At 36.7% G+C, this 19,411-nt stretch overlaps 2 protein-coding genes and 2 pseudogenes across 2 annotated transcripts; 1 reads left to right on the top strand and 3 right to left on the bottom strand.

The window, feature by feature from the left end:
- Positions 1–420: 420 nt before the first annotated feature.
- LOC141828694 (protodermal factor 1-like) lies at positions 421–1,245 on the bottom strand. Its single transcript, XM_074716153.1, has 3 exons — positions 1,104–1,245; positions 827–1,028; positions 421–751 (listed from the first exon to the last, which is right to left on the bottom strand). The coding sequence occupies exons 1-3, from the start codon at positions 1,243–1,245 to the stop codon at positions 421–423; spliced, it is 675 nt and encodes a 224-aa protein (XP_074572254.1).
- A 2,745-nt stretch (positions 1,246–3,990) lies between these two features.
- Positions 3,991–4,644, top strand: LOC141825895 (uncharacterized). Its single transcript, XM_074713164.1, has one exon. The coding sequence runs from the start codon at positions 3,991–3,993 to the stop codon at positions 4,570–4,572; it is 582 nt and encodes a 193-aa protein (XP_074569265.1). The 3' UTR covers positions 4,573–4,644.
- A 1,964-nt stretch (positions 4,645–6,608) lies between these two features.
- On the bottom strand, positions 6,609–8,172 carry LOC141827083 (uncharacterized; annotated as a pseudogene).
- Positions 8,173–8,406: 234 nt separating this feature from the next.
- On the bottom strand, positions 8,407–19,065 carry LOC141827082 (uncharacterized; annotated as a pseudogene).
- Positions 19,066–19,411: the final 346 nt, after the last annotated feature.

The following is a 19,411-nucleotide window of genomic DNA, read 5'->3' as shown; positions in this document are numbered from 1 at the left end:
ATAGTTATAAGATGATTTCTATCATTAAAATTCATAGTGAAGATCAAATAATAATAATTTTTAATTTTAGAATAACTCCCTTCGAAATGGAACTAGATAGATTTGAAAAAAGATCCAACAACACCATACCATGACAAGGATTAATTAATTTATAAACTGAAAGTATGTAAGATTTTAACACTTTCCACAACCGTTTAACCTTCCCAACTCACCACATTTAATTTAATTTAACGACATTAATTCAACTCAAATATAAATATATATAATTAACGACCATCACCGATTATCACGCGCTATTCAGCGAACAAACACCTGATCACGTAACGTAATTAATGCATGCATGCAATAGAAAATTCAAAGCAAAGCAGATAAATCCGACGATGTACGACCGATCCTGCATGCCGGCGACGATATATATGATTAGCTTAAGACCTTGATCTTGCCCTCGTTGGCTTGCTTGAAGATGTCGGCCTGGGCCAGCGCGGTGCCGGCGGAGGCGATCGCGCCGGCGAAGGCGGACTTGACCTGGGGCGTGGAGAAGGGGAACTTGCTGTTGGTCATGGAGTTGAGTAAGGCGGCGGTGCCCTCGCGGAAGAGCTTGCCGTAGCCGTCTTGCCTCGTGTTCGTCAGGGCCGCCGGGAGGCTAGGGTTGCTGCCGAAGATGACGGCGCAGGCGTGGCCGAAGAGGTCGCCTATACTGCCCAGTGAACCCACGACCGCGGCTATGAGATCGGGGTGAGACCCCCAGTACCTGCACCAGATCCCATTCATTGAATAGCCACCCTCCACGAGAGACGAGACCACCAACTGAAATGGCAGAACTTACTGGCATGTGCCGGTGAAGAAGGGAGAGATATGCGGGTCGACCGCCGGCGTGGAAGGCGAGGGGTTGACGGCCGGACTACTGCCTCCTCCGGTGCTCGGAGGCGAGTGGTAGTAGCCGCCGCTTGGCGTACTCGGCGCTCCATGCGATGGCGTCGCAGTGTGGTGGTGAGACGGCGTGTGGCTGCCCTGGGAGCTGCCGGAATCTGCAAAAGGAGAAATGCACGAGTGATTGACTGCAAGCCAAGAACAGGGAACACCAAACTGTACAGCTAGCCTACGAGATGGAGACCCCCCAGTTGAAGGAGGATAGTAGTTCTTCTGCTCGGAGAACTCCTGCTCCGGCAGACTCCGACTCATGGCCACATTCTGAGAAGCCAACTCCAGTACAAGAAAGCAAACCAAGAAACCCTTCCACTCCATGCTCCACCAATTAATTCGAAGAAGAAGAAGAAGAAGAAGAAGAAGAAGAAGGTGATTCAGTGAAGAGGATCAGTGTGGCTGCATGGGCATAAATACCCGGACGCAGTGTTCAGATCTGGCGAGGAGCATTGATGAGCATAAAGTTTGGCATCAAGTAGTTGGAGGACATTAAAGGGTCCTTGCCGAGACAGTGCAAGGGAGGGGGAGCACTTTAAGCCATTGCCCAGCTGCAGGCCTTAATTTGCCTTAGCTGATAAGATGGAATGCAAGCCTTCATGATCATTACGTGAATGCAGCATTGATTCACATTAAAAAAATCTAAAACCTAATTATCTTCATATGTTATGGATTTAGAGATCACATGCAGTGTATAGTGCATGCATTTAATTAGTTGAAAAGAAGTTCAAGCAAGAGTAGAATGAGGAAGGCAAAAAGGAGGCATTAACTGCAGCAGTTGGGGGTGCGGTGTGGTGTTGTGTGGTGTGGTTTACAGCAGTTCTTTGAATGATGTGAGTTGGCTCTCGAGAGGTTCACAATGAGCAGCAGGAGAATGATGGACTTGTTTGTGCAGTAATTAACTTCCAACACTAAACTGATTCAGTGGGTCTGCTTTTATATAATCAGTTCCTTTATTGTGACATTTATTGTCATTTTGTGTTCTTAATTTGAAGTGCCCAAGCCAAAACAATCTTCACCTTGTTAACTAGCTGATATTACACAAACTATACAACTATCTTGGTTGATGATATGATTTGATAATAGGAGAGATACCCTATATCATAACTTATAGATTTGATTTTTAATTAGTTGTTTGGTGTTAGGAGATGCACTGTGACACTCATGATCGAGTGGTGTATTTTGCTACCATTTCATTGTTTGTACCAAATATGTGAAAATTGATTCCCACTCCACATTGTACATAATCAGATAACTATTAACAAAATAATGATTTAGCCTTCAAACTGTATATCTATCACCAACAAGGAGTTTGTGAAGAGTACAGTGAAAACAATAATAGCAGTGAAAAAGATAAAATGCATTCAATTAAGTTTACCATATATCACATTAAGCTTTCCAATTACTTTAATATCATTAACATATATCTTTAGATTGAAAGACTATAATCATGGTTACCATATTCATGATGATACATACTAAAAACTCTTTTTATAAGGCCTATTCAGTTACAGTAAGCAATTCTTTTAGCTTTTCATTCTCCCCTCCCCCAACATCTCGAATCCATATATAAAATTCAAAAACCAATTATGTCAGTTTCCTATTCTTTCTGTTTTCTATCGTTTCTGTTTCTACAATCAATTATTTAAATTTGGAATTTCAATTTAAAATTTTTTTTTTTGTTTTATTCAGTTCGATCTCGATTTTAAATTTTAAAATTAAAATCGATTAAGCTGAATCGCTATTAGTCTATTGTTATGTTGTGAACAATAGCCGACTAACATATATAAATCAATATTGTTTAAAAGAACATTTTCTAAATGACAACTTGATACCTGATTGGTGATTGATGGACTTGACTATTGAATATCAGTTGATTTGACTATTGATATATAATAATAATCTATTGATAAGAAAAATTCAGTTAATTTTATAACCGATTTTATATTGATTCAATTTATTTGATTTAAGTGATAAGATTCAGATTGATTCGATTTGTTCAAAATAAATTGATTATAGTTAGATTTTGATTTATTTGATTCGATCAATTTAATTTTAAATCGATTGCTCAGTTACATTACTAAACACCTTATTATACTTCTTAGAATTTATTTAGGAATTCTCTGCTTACATTTTTATTGATTTATTTTTGACAAGTTTAGGTTCATGGAGTAGTTTTGTTAAAATTGTTATTTAGCTGGGACCAAATTATTAAATTCTATAGATTAAAATATAGGATCGAATATGACCAGTCAACATAGGAAAGTTACAACTAAAATGCAATGATATCAATAATTAACCATGCAATGAAATAATCAAGTTAATCCAAATAAAACTGTAAATTGAAAAACTGTAATTGGCTACTACGGAGGAAGATATTATCTTAGCTTCGTCGAGATTCAACTCTTGTCTACTTTAACAAATCTGCTTCGTCGTAATCAACTCAATAATCATGTCTCAAAGATCTACCAAACCAAATGATATCTTAGACACTATACCTTTTAATTTATATTGAGACGATGTGGAGAAGGAGAACTGTACGTCATTGTCCAGTAGTGATTGCCTCACAGTTCGATCGGCATGCCAGCTCCCCAAACCAAACCAGCCATTATTTTTAAAAGTATATCTCCAGACACTTTCTGTGACCTATCTAATCAAACCCTAGTTAGGGTTCACGTGAATCCCTTCCATGCATGCATGGCCGGCGTCGAGCCATGTCACCCTTCCAGTGCAATCTCGCTGTGCATGGCCACCCTCATATTCCATGAGTGGCCCTCACAGGCTCTCTCGTGAGCCTTTTCCTCCATTTTTATCGAAACCTCTTGCTCAACTCGATGCTGTTTTGTTCCATCACGCACCAACTTTTTGGATATGATTGGTCAGGAATCTCGGGCACGCCCCAAACGATCACGTAAATTTTGATAAATATTATTATTGATTTAGTACTGCTATGTTTCTGTAAGGTTCCAGCAAAATCCAACTACACGATGCTTGCATGCATGCATGCATGGCGTCTATAAATAGGTCCTAAAGGGTTTGGGGTTATAGCCAACACTGTTTAGGGTTTATATGAAGTCCAATCCGATCTCAGCTGCTCAAATGGCGCCCAACGGGGAGATGCTCGTCGCTAATTCCTACTCCAAGAGCAACTTCGAAGGCCTGCAGCGCGCCATCTCGGACCTCTCCTTTCAAATCAGCAAAGAGGCGGCGGCAGCGGCAGTGGCGGCGTCGGCGGACGCGTCCAAGCTTCCGCCGATCGCCGAGGTGGAGGACGCTAAGTGCGAGTGCTGCGGCATGTCGGAGGAGTGCACGCAGGGGTACATCCGGCACGTGCGCGACAAGTTCGCCGGCCGGCTGGTCTGCGGGCTGTGCGCGGAGGCGGTGAAGGAGGAGGCGGCGAAGAATGGCGGGAGGCAAAGGGAAGCGGTGGAGGCTCACATGGGCATGTGCCGCCGGTTCAACCGAACCCACCCGGTGCAGCTCCAAGTGGAGGCGATGAGGGAGATCTTGAGGAAGGCGGCGAGAGGCGGCAGGGCGTCGAGAGGCGGCGAGGCCAAGAAAGAATGCCTCACCCGGAGCTCAAGTTGCATCCCGGCTATCACTAAGGAGATGAACAATAACTACGTACTGCAACTGCAAGAAGAGCATTAGTTAATTGATCATCAGGCAACTTCTGATCAAAGAATAACCTAATCAATTAAACATGGGGTTTTAGGGTTCTCAAGGGTGTTTTTTTTGGCTGGGAGATTATTTCTGTGGATTCTACTCTTATCTTAGAACAATTTCTTAGGTATGTTTTGAGGAATTGAAGAAATCAGTCTCCCAGCTAATTAGCTAAGGGGAGCCCTTAGCTTGTAGTATTATAATTAAGCAGTAGTTGAGGTTTCTAGAGGGATGAGGTTTGGAAATTATAGGATCCCTAGTTTCATGATACTCGTTGTGTGTATGTTCAGGGTATAGTGAAGAACCTCGTATAATAATTAAGGATATATGTTGGAAGTTAATTTAGTAATTAATAAGATTTAAGTAAAATTAAATATAATAAATAGATATTTATTTTTGGATAAAAACTCAAAATGTGTCCTTTAGTTTTTTTATCGGCAAAAGGGAGACCCAGGTTTAAGAAATATAAAAAAAACACTCATCTGATTATTCATCCAAAAATACTCTTATTTTGGCACTGTTATAGTAGTTTTGGCTAAACGGCTAACAAGGTAAAGCAAAATTAATCTACTTAGTTAAAACACTACAAAAATAAAGGCTATTTGCGACGAATTTTGCGACGAAAAAATAAAGATTTTTCGTCGCAAACAGCTTTTGCGACGAAATTTTGCGACGAAAATATTTTCGTTGGCAATAGCTCGCCGCAACTGATGGCGACGAAAAATTTAAAATTCGTTGGAAATTTGGCGACGAAAAATAAATTCGTCGCAAATTTCGTCGCCAAATTTTGCGACGAATTATCTTATTTGTCGCCAAAATTAGGGACGAAAAATTATTTCGTCGCCAAATTTGGGACGAAAAATTTCTTTCGTCGCAAAAAGGGGCGATTAAAACTAGGTATCTGCGGTAGAATTGGCGACGAATTTGAGTAATTCGTCGCCAAAATTGGCGACGAATTTATTTTTTCGTCGCAAGTTGGCGACGAATTCTCTTCTCCGCCAAATTGGCGACGAATTTACAGTAATTCGTCGCCAAATTGGCGACGAATCCTCAAATTCGTCGCCAATTTGGCGACGAATTTTGATTCGTCGCCAATTTGGCGACGAATCCAAATTGGCGACGAATTCGACAAATGAATTCGTCGCCAAATTCGTCGCCAAATCCAGTGAAACCCTAAGTTACGATACTACAGTGTATTTACGATATTTTTGCGACGAAACTGGATTCGTCGCAAATTTCGTCGCAAATAAAAAAAAATTTAACAGATTCAATTTGTTTCTTCAAAATATGAAACCTGTTTACAATTCAATATCCACAACCATGTAAAAAACATCCAAACACATTCACATAACATTCCAATACATCCACAACCATATAATCACATCCAAACACATCCAAATACATCTACAACCATATAAAAACATCCATATAATATCCAAACACATCCACAAACATAAACAAGTCAAAACAACAACTATAACAAACAACAACTAAATATGAAACATAACTATATAACATCCATATAAACAACAACTCCAAATGTAACTTACACATCTATATAAACAACAAACAAAACATCCAATAGTAACATCCATAATAAACAAGTCTACATGTATCAAACATAACTAAATATGAAACATAAACTCCAAATGTATCAAACTAACATAACATCCAAATCCATAATAAAATACATACATAAGAAAGTTTCAGGTGAATGACGACCAGAAAAGGAAAGTATCACCGTCCATGGAATCAACCTCAGGTAATACTTTCAGCATCACTGATTTTTTCTTCATCATAATTTCTTTTTCTGTTTCTACATAAAAAAACAGAAATATTAGAACATCATTTTGTACAAATAAAGCATAATATGTAAAATTTACCTCTTCGCCATCCTTGGTTTCATCAACCCTGTTAAAAATAATATAATAATATTAATTAGTAAATAAAAAAGAATTACAAATAGGAATAAGTAAAAGCAATATTAAATGTGCAAAAAATTAAAATGATACACAACTAGGCTATCAAGAATCGTCGTCTTCACCGGCATCATCGGGAACATCAGGAAGCTGACTCGGAGCGGAGCCTAACTGAAAATGCTTCATAATCAATTCCTGCTGTCTGCGCATTTCTCTCATTTCTTCAGTTTGTTGTCTGCGCATTTCTCTCATTTCTTCATCCCTTTGATTAATTATACCTTTTAAATGAGAGACTTCTTCAGTTAGGTTGTCTATTTGTGCCCTCATTGCCGGTTGGGTGGAAGAAGAAGAAGAGGTGGCAGGAACTCGATGAGTTCTGCTCAGAGAACCCAATCCCAATATCCTCCCCCCCTTCGATCCTCCAGTCACCTCCAACCAGATATTCAGGTCATTTCCTACGGAGGGCTCAGATCCTTCACTAGCACTTGAATTCCTCTGTGCTAGCTCGGCCTCTTCATATTTTTCCTGTATTGAAATATAAATACATTTAATAAGTTAAAAAAGATACATAACTATTAAAATTAAATTAAGTTAAATAATAAAATTTAAACCTTCATAGCTCTAGCTCTGTCCCCACTCCAAGTCTTATCTTTTTTTTGAAAAGTGCGGGTAAATGTCTCAATAAATAGTGGCTCCTTCCCCATCTCCTGAGTCTAAAAAAACATTGTTAGAAATAGATAAATAAGTTAAATTTAATTAATAGCATAATGTATAGAAGAATTTACTAATCTGCGCGTGTGTTCCTCGATGTTGATGGAGCCTCCCGCATATGTAGCAGATGAGTCACCAGAATTATATGATTGGTTTGTCTTGTTCTGGTGACTTTTTTGTTTACTTTCCTCGGTTTCCCAAACACCGAGGATCCTCGTCCAATTTTCATCTGTGATGCACGGTGGTTTCTTGTTTCTGGTCTTGGCATGATTCAATGTATGGCGAATATGATCCCCACATTTTTTTTAAAAAATTCGCTTTATTTCCAATTCATGTGCAGGATCCCAAGTAAATGCTCGCTGAAATAAAAAAAATCATTAGATATATTCAATTTTATATGATATATTAATTAAATTAAGAAAATATATACCTTAAATTCACTCCACCATAAATCCTTTGTGGGTCCTGGAGTGCTAGTATAAGTCAGCGAAGTCCCTCCCCAATGATTATTTACAATTCTATTAATTTGGCGAATAATTGATACCGAATTTTCGAACCTATAAAAAAATTTAAAAAAACATTATTAGTAATAAAAAAATGAAATCTAAATATAAAAAAACTCCAAATGTATACTTACGAATCGCCATGAGGGACTACAACCGGCCGAGTGTCGGTAGTGGACTGTATGGAAGGGTTTGGAGACTGTAACTGCGACGGTTGTGGTGGCGAAGGTGCATTTGACGGTCCTGCATCAGTAGATGGCGAATGTGCATGTGATGGTCCTGCAGAGGGTGACCCAGACTGGGCAGGTGGTGAAGCAGACTGGGCAGTAGGCATAGTGCGTCTATGGCCACCTCTGCGAAACTGTGAAACAAAATTTTTATAAGATAAAATAAGAAATATTCATTACATTAAAAGGAGAAATTAACAGCTAGAATATGAAAAAACTTACCGCCATATGTGCTAGTACGATAACTGAAGCAACTACTAAAAAAAACTCACCGCCATATGCAAATAATATCACCTGTAATAACAGATAAGAAAAAATACAGTGCATCAACAGTTAATTACAAATATTTATTAAGACGACAGTGTATAAACAAGTAAATAAGCAACATGTTATATAAATATGCCAAATAAAACTAAATTACTTATAAAAATTCCCTTACCATATATAAAAAGTGCTGATTTTTTATATAAAATCAAAGTCCTCATTTTCATTATCATTATCGTCGTCGTCGTCGTCGTCGTCGTCGTCGTCGTCGTCGTCGTCGTCGTCGTCGTCGTCGTCGTCGTTGTCATCATCTTCATTATCATTAATATCACTTGCATCAACATTAATTACAATTCCGCTGGGATCTCGTAATGTTGAAATAATATGTTCTTCAGTCTCAAATGTGTTTCTAACTTCCTCTTGTTGATATGCAATGTCTTCCCAACGTTCCTCAATTTTTGTCCGTGCTTTAGTTTTACATACAACCCACCAATCAATTTTGTCACGTCTCAAACTAGGATACGAAGCATAGAATACCTGAATAGCTTGTTGTGCCAACACAAATGGTTCATATCGTTTATAAAACCTCTTATGATTTATTTCAACCAAATTGTACTGTGGATGCACCTTCATTCCTCTGACTGGGTCAAACCAGCGACACATAAATAAAATAACTCGCATTTCTGGTCCGGGATATTCTATCTCTATAATTTCATCGAGCAAACCATAAAAATCATTGCTTGCACTGCCTCTGTCATTTTCTGATGACTGAACACATACTCCACTATTCATTGTACTTTTTCCCATTCCATATTCCTGAGTATGGAAAATATATCCATTTATGAAATATGCTGGCCAAGTGCGTACCAATGCTTTTGGACCCCAAGAAAGATGAAATAGAAATTCCTGCTCAAGGTGAGCTTGATTGTCATGAACCTAAAATCAAAAAAAAATGTGTAAAAATTTTTATATGTATATAACTGATAGTACAAGTTACATTTACTACTACTTACATATGATTTGAACCACGGTGCAAATTCTTGATCACAAAATCGATCAAAGTCTTGTGCCGACATTTCAGAATATAATTGTTGAAATATCCTTCAACAAATTTAAATGACAGTCATACAATTGTTGTCAATTATAAGAGATTAACAAAATATAAAATATATACTTACTCAAAATATGGCGTGACTTCTGGACAATTCAGTAAAATATATGTCTGAGCTGCAAGCCATTCTTCACCAGATAAATATCTCTGCTTACATTGTCCACTTGCTCGACCAAGATAGTTAAAAATTGAAAATGAATTTAAATTTGGATCAATAGGACCTTCATCATTTCTTCCTGGTCTCTGCCTTTTGCTTTTAACATGAGGCTCAAAATAATATGATGCAAAAGTTGTTACTTCCTCTACGATATATGCATTGACAATAGAGGCTTCAACATGTGCTTTATTTTTAATTTTTCTCTTCAAATGATATAGAAATCTGCATATCATACAAGTAAACATATTAGAAACCAAAACTGTTTAATAATTAAGATCAATAGATATTCATCCATTAAGCGAAATTCAAAATTGTACCTTTCAAATGGATACATCCATCGATAATGGACAGGACCTCCAACTTTTGCCTATGGCAAATGAACTAAAAGATGTTCCATGGAGTCAAAAAATGACGGTGGAAAAACCCTTTCTAAATTGCACAAAATGATTGGAATATTTTTCTCTAAAGTCTCCATATGTGAATGTCTCAAAACTGTTGAGCAAATATCGTGAAGGAAAATGCTTAATTCTGAAATTGCAGCCCAGACAAAATTTGGTAACAGTTCCTTAAATGCAACAGGAATAAGTCTTTCCATGAATATATGACAGTCATGACTTTTCAAACCAATTAATTTGTATTCTTTCAAATCAACACATCTTCCAATATTAGAGACATAACCATCTGGAAATTTCAAAGATTTTAGCCATTCACAAACAATACGTCTCTGCTCTCTATTTAATGTATAAATTGCCTTTGGCTTTGGCCCCCTACTATTTTCATCCACATCAAGACTGGGTCTTTTACAAATCAGTCGCATATCTTTTCTTGCATTTAAATTGTCTTTTATTTTTCCGGGGATATCCATCACTGTATTTATCAGATTATCAAAAATATTTTTCTCAATATGCATCACATCTAGATTATGGTGTAGCAAATGAATGTGCCAGTACGGTAAATCCCAAAATATACTCCGTTTAGTCCATTTATGTGTGCTCCCATATTCATAAATAGTACCATGTGGATCTTCAATAACAGAAGGCAAATTACAGACTCTGTACCAAAGCTGTTGACCTGATAATCTCAATGGTGGAGGTGTTCTTTCAACTCTATTTTTAGTGAATTCATCTTTATTCCTTCTGAATTTATGATTTTGTGGTAAAAACTGTCTATGACAATCAAAATAACTCGCCTTCCTTCCATGCTTCAATCTGAATGATTTTGATCTTTCCATACATATTGGGCATCCTAAAATTCCTGCAGTACTCCATCCTGATAACATGCCATAAGCTGGAAAATCATTTATCGTCCAAAGCAGTGCAGCCTTCATGACAAACATCTGATTAGTATGAATATCATATGTAGGAGAACCATCATTCCATAATTGTTTCAGCTCTGCAATCAGTGGTTGCATGTAAACATCAATTAACTTTTTCGGATTTTGAGGACCTGGCACAACCAATGTTAAAAACATATACGGTGTTTTCATACACATCCCAGGTGGCAGATTATACGGAGTTAATATAACTGGCCAACATGAATAATTTCTTCCTGATTTACCAAATGGAGCAAATCCATCAGCACATAGACCCAATCTTATATTCCGAATTTCCTTTGCAAAATCAGGATTAAAACCATGAGTCTTTTGTCAAACACTTCCGGTTTGAACTTATTTAATATCCGATCCATTATTTGTTAAGAGGTTTTCCTCCATGACCCACCCGAGCTTCTTCTTTCAGCTAAGTGTAAAATTATTTTTCCCTATTTTAAAGATTTTTTTAATGTAAAATTATAATAAAGATCTTTTAGTTAAATGATAGAAGGGAGTTTGATAAAATAAAATAGAAGGAAAGATTCGTCTTGCAAAGACGAATCCGACAAGACCAGTTTTGATCAATTCGGAGGTCGTTTGATGGTCGAACCAAGCGAACCAAAATTGAATCCGGTTCGCTACAGTAAGGGATTAGGTTTTAATTAGGTTTATTCCAAATAAAAAGGAACTGAATTTTAATTATAGGCAAGATTAGGTCTTGGAATTACTTAAGTCCGAGGCGGGATTTTCCGAAAATTAGTTTAGAATATCCCGAAAATTAGTTTAGAAATATTCTATGATTTTTCTAGAATTTTAAAATATTTTTCTAGAATTTTTGGATTAGCGGAAGTAGCAAATCTTATCCGTTAGATTTTATTAGATTTGTTCTAATAAAATCTTATAAAAAAAAAAGAAATTTTGTTAGACTTTTTCTTAAATTTCCTAGATTGCATAACTATATAAAGAGAGGTTTAGGGGAGATCTCAATAGATTTCTCCTCCCCTCAAGGGCCGGCGCCATCCGCTTCTCCTCACGCCTAAGGACAGCAGCTTCCGTTGCATGGTGCATGCAAAGCTTCCACGGCATTGTCTTCTTCCATGAGGTTCCGTTGCATAAAGTTGCATATGGTTCCGTTGCATGTTTTTTTAATTCGTTCCATTGCATGATTGGTTCCGTTGCATCTATTGCATGGTGCATGCAACGGAAAGGCATTGGCTATTGGAAGCAAGGATTGCTTGCATTTGCTATTGCTATTGGATTAAGGATTGCAAGGTTGCATGAAAGCATTGCTTCCTTTGCATTGTTAAAGGGTTTCCATAATGCATGGTTGCTATTGGCTTTGCATTGAAGAACTCCACGTGCATGGCAAGCATGGAAAGATTGAATATTAAATTGTTTCCTTAATGCAACGGATTGGAATAAGGATTAATTGCATGGCTTAACGGAATGGAAGGATTAAATTGCATGGCTTAACGGATTGGAAGAAGCAATTACATGACTAATTAATTGGAAGCTTCTTGAAGAGAAAGAAAGGAGGGTTCTTACTCCTTGCTTGCTTGCCATCGGAGAGAAGAATTTTGGTGGAATCATCTCGAAGGATCGTTGCCCACACAACGTTCGAGAAGAGGAGAGGTTATACAGTTGAAGATCAAGGGGTCATCCACTCCTTCAAAGACAATCCCACGAGAAAGGTCGCACAGAGAAGGCGCTAGAGCACTTCGGAGAAGTTCTTCGATTTCATTAACCCTAGCGTCGAAAACCTAGTGAGTAGAGAAGATAAGGTAAGTACATCTCTCACCTGCAGTATGAGTAGTTCCGTTGTTTTCTTTATTTTTCCATAGTATGATTTTATTATGCATAAAGTATTATGCATGATTTTATTAAAGCATATGTAAATTGTTTCTTTCCAAATTGCATGATATAAGAAGTATAAGAAATGTATTTTACTTTTAAGAGGCGGGTATCGGGCACAAGGTTCGCCCATAAGAAATGCAAGGCATAAAGGATTCCAGGCACAAGGTTCGCCCACAAGGAAAGGAATCTAGGGCACAAGGTTCGCCCATAATGAATTCCGGGCACAAGGTTCGCCCATAAGAAAAGGAATTCAAGGCACAAGGTTCGCCTATATAAGAGATGTCTGCATTGATACCTCGCTGGGCCCAAAGAAGGATGTTTATTTATTTTCACTTATATATAGTATAAGTTTTCCCCCATCATTTACCAGCATTTTCTTTCATATAATAGCATATGTTATGACGAAGTTTTCTATGATTTTTGTGAGTTAGATGATGTACTTACTAAGCGTTGCTTATAGTTTGCATTCCTCATATTGCAGATAAATAAAAGGAAAAGTTTTAGGAAAGAGGAGGCAGCTGGAAAAGTGTTTGATGTGTGGTGTCGGCGGAACCGCGGAATAAGATCAAGAATTATATAAATGTTTATTTTATGTCCAAGAATTTATATTTATTTCTTTTGCTTCCGCATGTTAAACAGAAAAAGAAAAGTTTATTTGAGTTATTTTATTTAATGAGTAAAAGTTAAGGAAAGTTTAAGTACGTAACGTCTCCCTATTAGTATAAGAAAGAGGGGGGGCGTTACAAATGGTATCAGAGCAGGTTCCGCCCTTCCGCCACACTCACATCAAGCATCGATCCTGCCGCCTCTCAAGTAAGAAAGTATACATAGGTTTTACTTTCTTTTATGATTAGTATAAAGAATGATTCTTAAGTTAGATTGCTATGTTATATGAAGTTAAATGTTGGGTAATGACTCAAGTATATGAGCAAAACATGCGAATTGCAAAGATGAGAATGTTAAGGTAAATGTGTACATGATGAAAAAAAAAAAAAAGAATTTCCTCCTAAGAGAATAGAATAGCTAGATATGGATCTTCTATTTGAATAAAAGGCTACCTAGTTTGCATCCATGTACCTTGCCATCAGAAGATGACCTTGATTACAAAACAAAATACTCCTGGAGCCCTTTCAGACGATAGGAATTTATATAGTTGCTTGCTTTTTGATGGTCATAGCATGAGTTCTCTAGAAATTGATTGATCATGCTAATTGATGACATACTATCATTTATGTTTTTATGGATTAGTTAGTGGATCGCCTAATGTGATTTATTAGCCTAACATTGGGTTTTATGAAACGTAGTTCTCTCTCTCTCTCTAAACAAGCTACTTCTCTTGAGTTTGGAAATATTGATGAAGATAAGCTTTTAGTTGTACAATTCCTTTAGTGGTATCACCATTAATGATAATGTCATCCACATATACAATAAGAAAATATGTGTCCTTAACTAAGATATAAGGTGGTTAATTAAAAGAAGGAAGAGATAGCCTTAGCCATAGCTTAGAAAGAACACTACAATAGGTAGACTTGAGAAGATCTCCTTTGTGAACTATTGAAAGTTCAAGTAGAAGCCTCTTAATATCTAGTAGAAGCATAAAGTATATTTAAGATCAACAAAGAAGAAATATTAGTTGGAGAAAAGATAATCTTGTTTATAGGACAATATCATTGTGATTCAATAGCTGATCGGAGAAGGAGGATGAGGTCTTTGGGTTGGAAAAGTGAGGCTTTGATCATGATAGATTTGAAAAGATGAGAACGTAAAGAGGATATGAGACAAAAGTATCTTGAATTGTTCTAAGTTTCGAGGACGAAACTTTTATAAGGATGGGAGATTGTAACACCTGTATTTTCCACACTTTTTTAAGATTTTTATATTGACTTAGATGTAAAATTATAATAAAGATCTTTTAGTTAAATGATAGTGAAGGGAACCAAGTTTTTGATAAAGAGGTTTTGATAAAATAAAAATAGGTAAAAAGATTCGTCTTGCAAAGACGAATCCGACAAGACCAGTTTTGATCAATTCGGAGGTCGTTTGATGGTCGAACCAAGCGAACCAAAATTGAATCCGGTTCGCTACAGTAAGGGATTAGGTTTTAATTAGGTTTATTCCAAATAAAAAGGAACTGAATTTTAATTATAGGCAAGATTAGGTCTTGGAATTACTTAAGTCCGAGGCGGGATTTTCCGAAAATTAGTTTAGAATATCTCGAAAATTAGTTTAGAAATATTCTATGATTTTTCTAGAATTTTAAAATATTTTTCTAGAATTTTTGGATTAGCGGAAGTAGCAAACCTTATCCGTTAGATTTTATTAGATTTGTTCTAATAAAATCTTATAAAAAAAAAAGAAATTTTGTTAGACTTTTTCTTAAATTTCCTAGATTGCATAACTATATAAAGAGAGGTTTAGGGGAGAACTCAATAGATTTCTCCTCCCCTCAAGGGCCGGCGGCATCCGCTTCTCCTCACGCCTAAGGACAGCAGCTTCCGTTGCATGGTGCATGCAAAGCTTCCACGGCATTGTCTTCTTCCATGAGGTTCCGTTGCATAAAGTCCATATGGTTCCGTTGCATGTTTTTTTGCTTGCATGCATTCGGTTCCGTTGCATCAAGGCGTATGGTGCATGCACGCCGCATTGCTATTAAGCATGGATGCATTGCAACGTTGCATGAAGCATTGCTATTGGCTATTGGATTAAGGATTGCAACGTTGCATGAAAGCATTGCTTCCTTTGCATTGTTAAAGGGCATTCCATGCAATGCATGGTTGCATTGGCTTTGCATTGAAGCAATTGATCACGTGCATGGCAAGCATGGAAAGATTGAATATTAAATTGTTTCCTTAATGCAACGACTTGGAAAAGACATTGGAATAAATTAATTGCATGGCTTAACGGAATGGAAGGATTAAATTGCATGACTTAACATTGGAAGAAGCAATTACATGACTAATTAATTGGAAGCTTCTTGAAGAGAAAGAAAGGAGGGTTCTTCTCCTTGCTTGCTTGCCATCGGAGAGAAGAATTTTGGTGGAATCATCTCGAAGGATCGTTGCCCACACAACGTTCGAGAAGAGGAGAGGTTATACAGTTGAAGATCAAGGGGTCATCCACTCCTTCAAAGACAATCCCACGAGAAAGGTCGCACAGAGAAGGCGCTAGAGCACTTCGGAGAAGTTCTTCGATTTCATTAACCCTAGCGTCGAAAACCTAGTGAGTAGAGAAGATAAGGTAAGTACATCTCTCACCTGCAGTATGAGTTGTTCCGTTACTTTCTTTATTGTTTCCATAGTATGATTTTATAGAGCATGCATAAAGTTTTATTAAATGACATCATTTTAAGTTAAAGCATGTGTAAATTGTTTCTTTCCAAATTGCATGATATAAGAAGTATAAGAAAGGTATTTTACTTTTAAGAGGCGGGTATCGGGCACAAGGTTCGCCCATAAGAAATGCAAGGCATAAAGGATTCCGGGCACAAGGTTCGCCCACAAGGAAAGGAATCCAGGGCACAAGGTTCGCCCATAATGAATTCCGGGCACAAGGTTCGCCCATAAGAAAAGGAATTCAAGGCACAAGGTTCGCCTATATAAGAGATGTCTGCATTGATACCTCGCTACCCCAAAGAAGGATGTTTATTTATTTTCACTTATATATATGTATAAGTTTTCCCAAATCATTTACCAGCATTTTCTTTCATATAATAGCATATGTTATGACGAAGTTTTCTATGATTTTGTGAGTTAGATGATGTACTTACTAAGCGTTGCTTATAGTTTGCATTCCTCATATTGCAGATAAATAAAAGGAAAAGTTTTAGGAAAGAGGAGGCAGCTGGAAAAGTGTTTGATGTGTGGTGTCGGCGGAACCGCGGAATAAGATCAAGAATTATATAAATGTTTATTTTATGTCCAAGAATTTATATTTATTTCTTTTGCTTCCGCATGCTAAACAGAAAAAGAAAAGTTTATTTGAGTTATTTTATTTAATGAGTAAAAGTTAAGGAAAGTTTAAGTACGTAACGTCTCCCTATTAGTATAAGAAAGAGGGGGGGCGTTACATCGAGTCAAACTGAGCTTGGCCAACTTTGACCTGAAATCGATTACACCAACATATATTACACATAGAGCATTATCTAACATGATCAAAGTTATCCCAACTTGATTCAAATCGCTCAAATTTGATCAAAATCACTTCAATATTATTATAGCAATTTAGTTAAAATTACTACAACATATAACAATGTTAACTTAGTCTCAAAACTACTACAATGTGAATAATTTTGTCTAAAATTGTTATAACATATAACAACGTAACTTTAGCTAAAACGGTAATAACATGTAGCAATTTTACTTGCAATTGTTACAACATGTAACTGACAGAAATCTTTAGGAATCATTTTAGCTTATGCAACTAAATTAAACGAAATGATTCAATATATAGCAAGAAGACAATAAGAACAATAAGTGTGAAAATTTCATAAACCGAATCTGAATCCAAAGATGCCATTATAGTTCTGGTTTTAGTTTCAGATGTCATAGACGAAGAAGATACAAGGGACGAGCAGATCTTCCACTGAAATTACAACAGGGGCGGGGTTTCTTGAGTCTCTCTCGGATGGGATGAGATGAGATTCTCCTTCCTACCCTAATCCAGTGGGGATGCCATCCCTTATAAATTTTAGATCCAAAATCCGTTATACAACCCATCATTATTAACAGTATGGGATTAATGGATTCCATACATATGATCCACACCTAATAACTCATAAACCTGCAATCAAGATCACTATCGGATTATATCTGCAACGACATATCCACATGTTGTTAATTAGCATGTAAACTCATAGACAGATGGAAAACAATCCAACAGTAGCAACTTCAGCCAAAGTTGTTACTTAGTACTTATGGTCAAATTGGTTTAAGTATAGTTGTTTTGAAGAAAACTATTATATGTTGTAGTAGTTTTGAACAAAGTTACCATAATAATACTAACACAAGAATATTTTTGAGATGAAAAATAGAATGGAGCATTGCTTTATAAAGTGCCCTTTTGATTTTTGTCCCCATTTAGTTAGATGTAGATTATCTATATCATGACTCAACTATTGTAAAATAAATTACTGGAACTAGTTTAAAATTAACATATGATCTATACTTACATTTTGATGGAGAATTCTATACGCATTATTATTTGGGTTTGAATTGATTTGCAATTAGAACACAAACTGGCTCATGGTTAAGCCTTATCAAATAAGGGGTTCATATGATATATGTTAGTACCGATGGAATTAAAATATCTCTATAATGGTACGATATTATCTACTTTGAAATTAAACTCTCATGATTTTATTTTTGGGCTCTACCCAAAAGACTTTATAATGGAGATATCTTCCATCTTATAAACTCATGATCTTTTTCATGTATTTCAATGTGGGACTTTGATTGCATCCCAACAATGGTACGCCTCTCTTACCATTGTCCTCATTGTCCGAGTTCGAACTCTCTCAGGAGCCCCCCTACCACCATCCGAGCCTCCCCTACCTCCTTCATTTTTCACATGGCTCTACATAGACCATAACTCTGATATCATGTTAATACCGATGGAATCAAAATATTTTCACAATGGTATGATATTGTCCACTTTGGGTCTAAATCCTCGTGGTTTTGTTTTTGAGCTCTACCCAAAAAGCCTCATACCAATAGAGATATATTCCTTCTTATAAATCCATGATATTTTCTATGTATTTTCAATGTGAGACTTTGATTGCATCCCAACAAATGGTGCATAAGCCTTATCTTTATATATTGGTTTGTACCTAAATCAACCATATCATAAATTGGCCTTTGGCTCTCCAAATTGTATTCAAGTATTTTGAGCCATTTGTGAACTTCTCTATTCTCATTTTCTCAAGCTTTAATATCAAGTTTGATTTTTTTTTTAATTTAAAATTTCTAACTCTAGAGTTTTTATGTCTACCTACCATGGGAAAAGAATTAACTTTAGCTTTAATTGTTCCACATTCATGTTCTATGGCCTTGGTTTTTTCCTAGATTCCTCTACTTGCATAAGCATTAAATTATGAAATTGAAACCTAGAGTAAGAATTCATTATCCCTTGTCCATCTTCTAGATGCTCTTTTATGACTTACGCATTAAGGTAAAAGAAGTAACTTTAACTTTAATTGCTCCTAATTCCCTAGATTCCTCTAATTTCATAATTTAATCATGCATTAAATAATGAAATTGAAAGTTATTCCTTTTCTCCTATCCGCTTGATGTCTAGCTTGTAATATCCACTTTTATTACAACCAAAACTACTTCGATATTAATTATTTGTCTCTTTCACATACCTACTCTTACATGCCTGTTTCTTAATTTCCAAGTTCCTTCTTTCCTCCACCTTCTCTTCTCTATCCATGGCCAAGCTTAGCTATCTATCACTGTTCCTAGACGTTGCAACCTGTTTGTTTCTGAGTTTTGACATCCCAACAAAATAAGACAAACTTCTTGTTCAGATATGAACCTTACAGCAAGGCACTGTTTGAGGTGGTTACTCCCCCTTGACCTATCTGCTACTAGTGGATATGGAGTTTGGATGCACACCACCCACTCCACACCTCACATTTTTGTGGAATGTAAGATCTATCATTTGGGAGGTCGGACTCAATCCTCTTCAACCTGAATTGGTTCTCTACGTTCGGATCAAAACAAACCAGCAAAAATCTTTGGCGACGAGCATTCAACCATTGCCGTGGCAATGAACA

The sequence above is a fragment of the Curcuma longa genome, chromosome 4 (assembly GCF_044706935.1).
Source record: "Curcuma longa cultivar G26 ecotype Majalengka, Jawa Barat chromosome 4, ITB_CL_G26_1.1, whole genome shotgun sequence".
NCBI classification, from domain to species: Eukaryota; Viridiplantae; Streptophyta; class Magnoliopsida; order Zingiberales; family Zingiberaceae; genus Curcuma; species Curcuma longa.
Note: the sequence above shows the minus strand (reverse complement) of the source record. Positions and strands in the feature narration are given on the sequence as shown.

What these genes read in the sequence shown, in the direction of transcription:
- LOC141828694 (XM_074716153.1), bottom strand. Translation starts at nt 1,245, where the DNA reads ATGGAGTGGAAGGGTTTCTTGGTTTGCTTTCTTGTACTGGAGTTGGCT. An exon ending in AACTGGGGGGTCTCCATCTC is followed by an intron (nt 1,029 to 1,103) that starts GTAGGCTAGCTG and finishes CTCCTTTTGCAG; the next exon opens with ATTCCGGCAGCTCCCAGGGC. An exon ending in TTCTTCACCGGCACATGCCA is followed by an intron (nt 752 to 826) that starts GTAAGTTCTGCC and finishes GATCTGGTGCAG; the next exon opens with GTACTGGGGGTCTCACCCCG.
- LOC141825895 (XM_074713164.1), top strand. Translation starts at nt 3,991, where the DNA reads ATGAAGTCCAATCCGATCTCAGCTGCTCAAATGGCGCCCAACGGGGAG.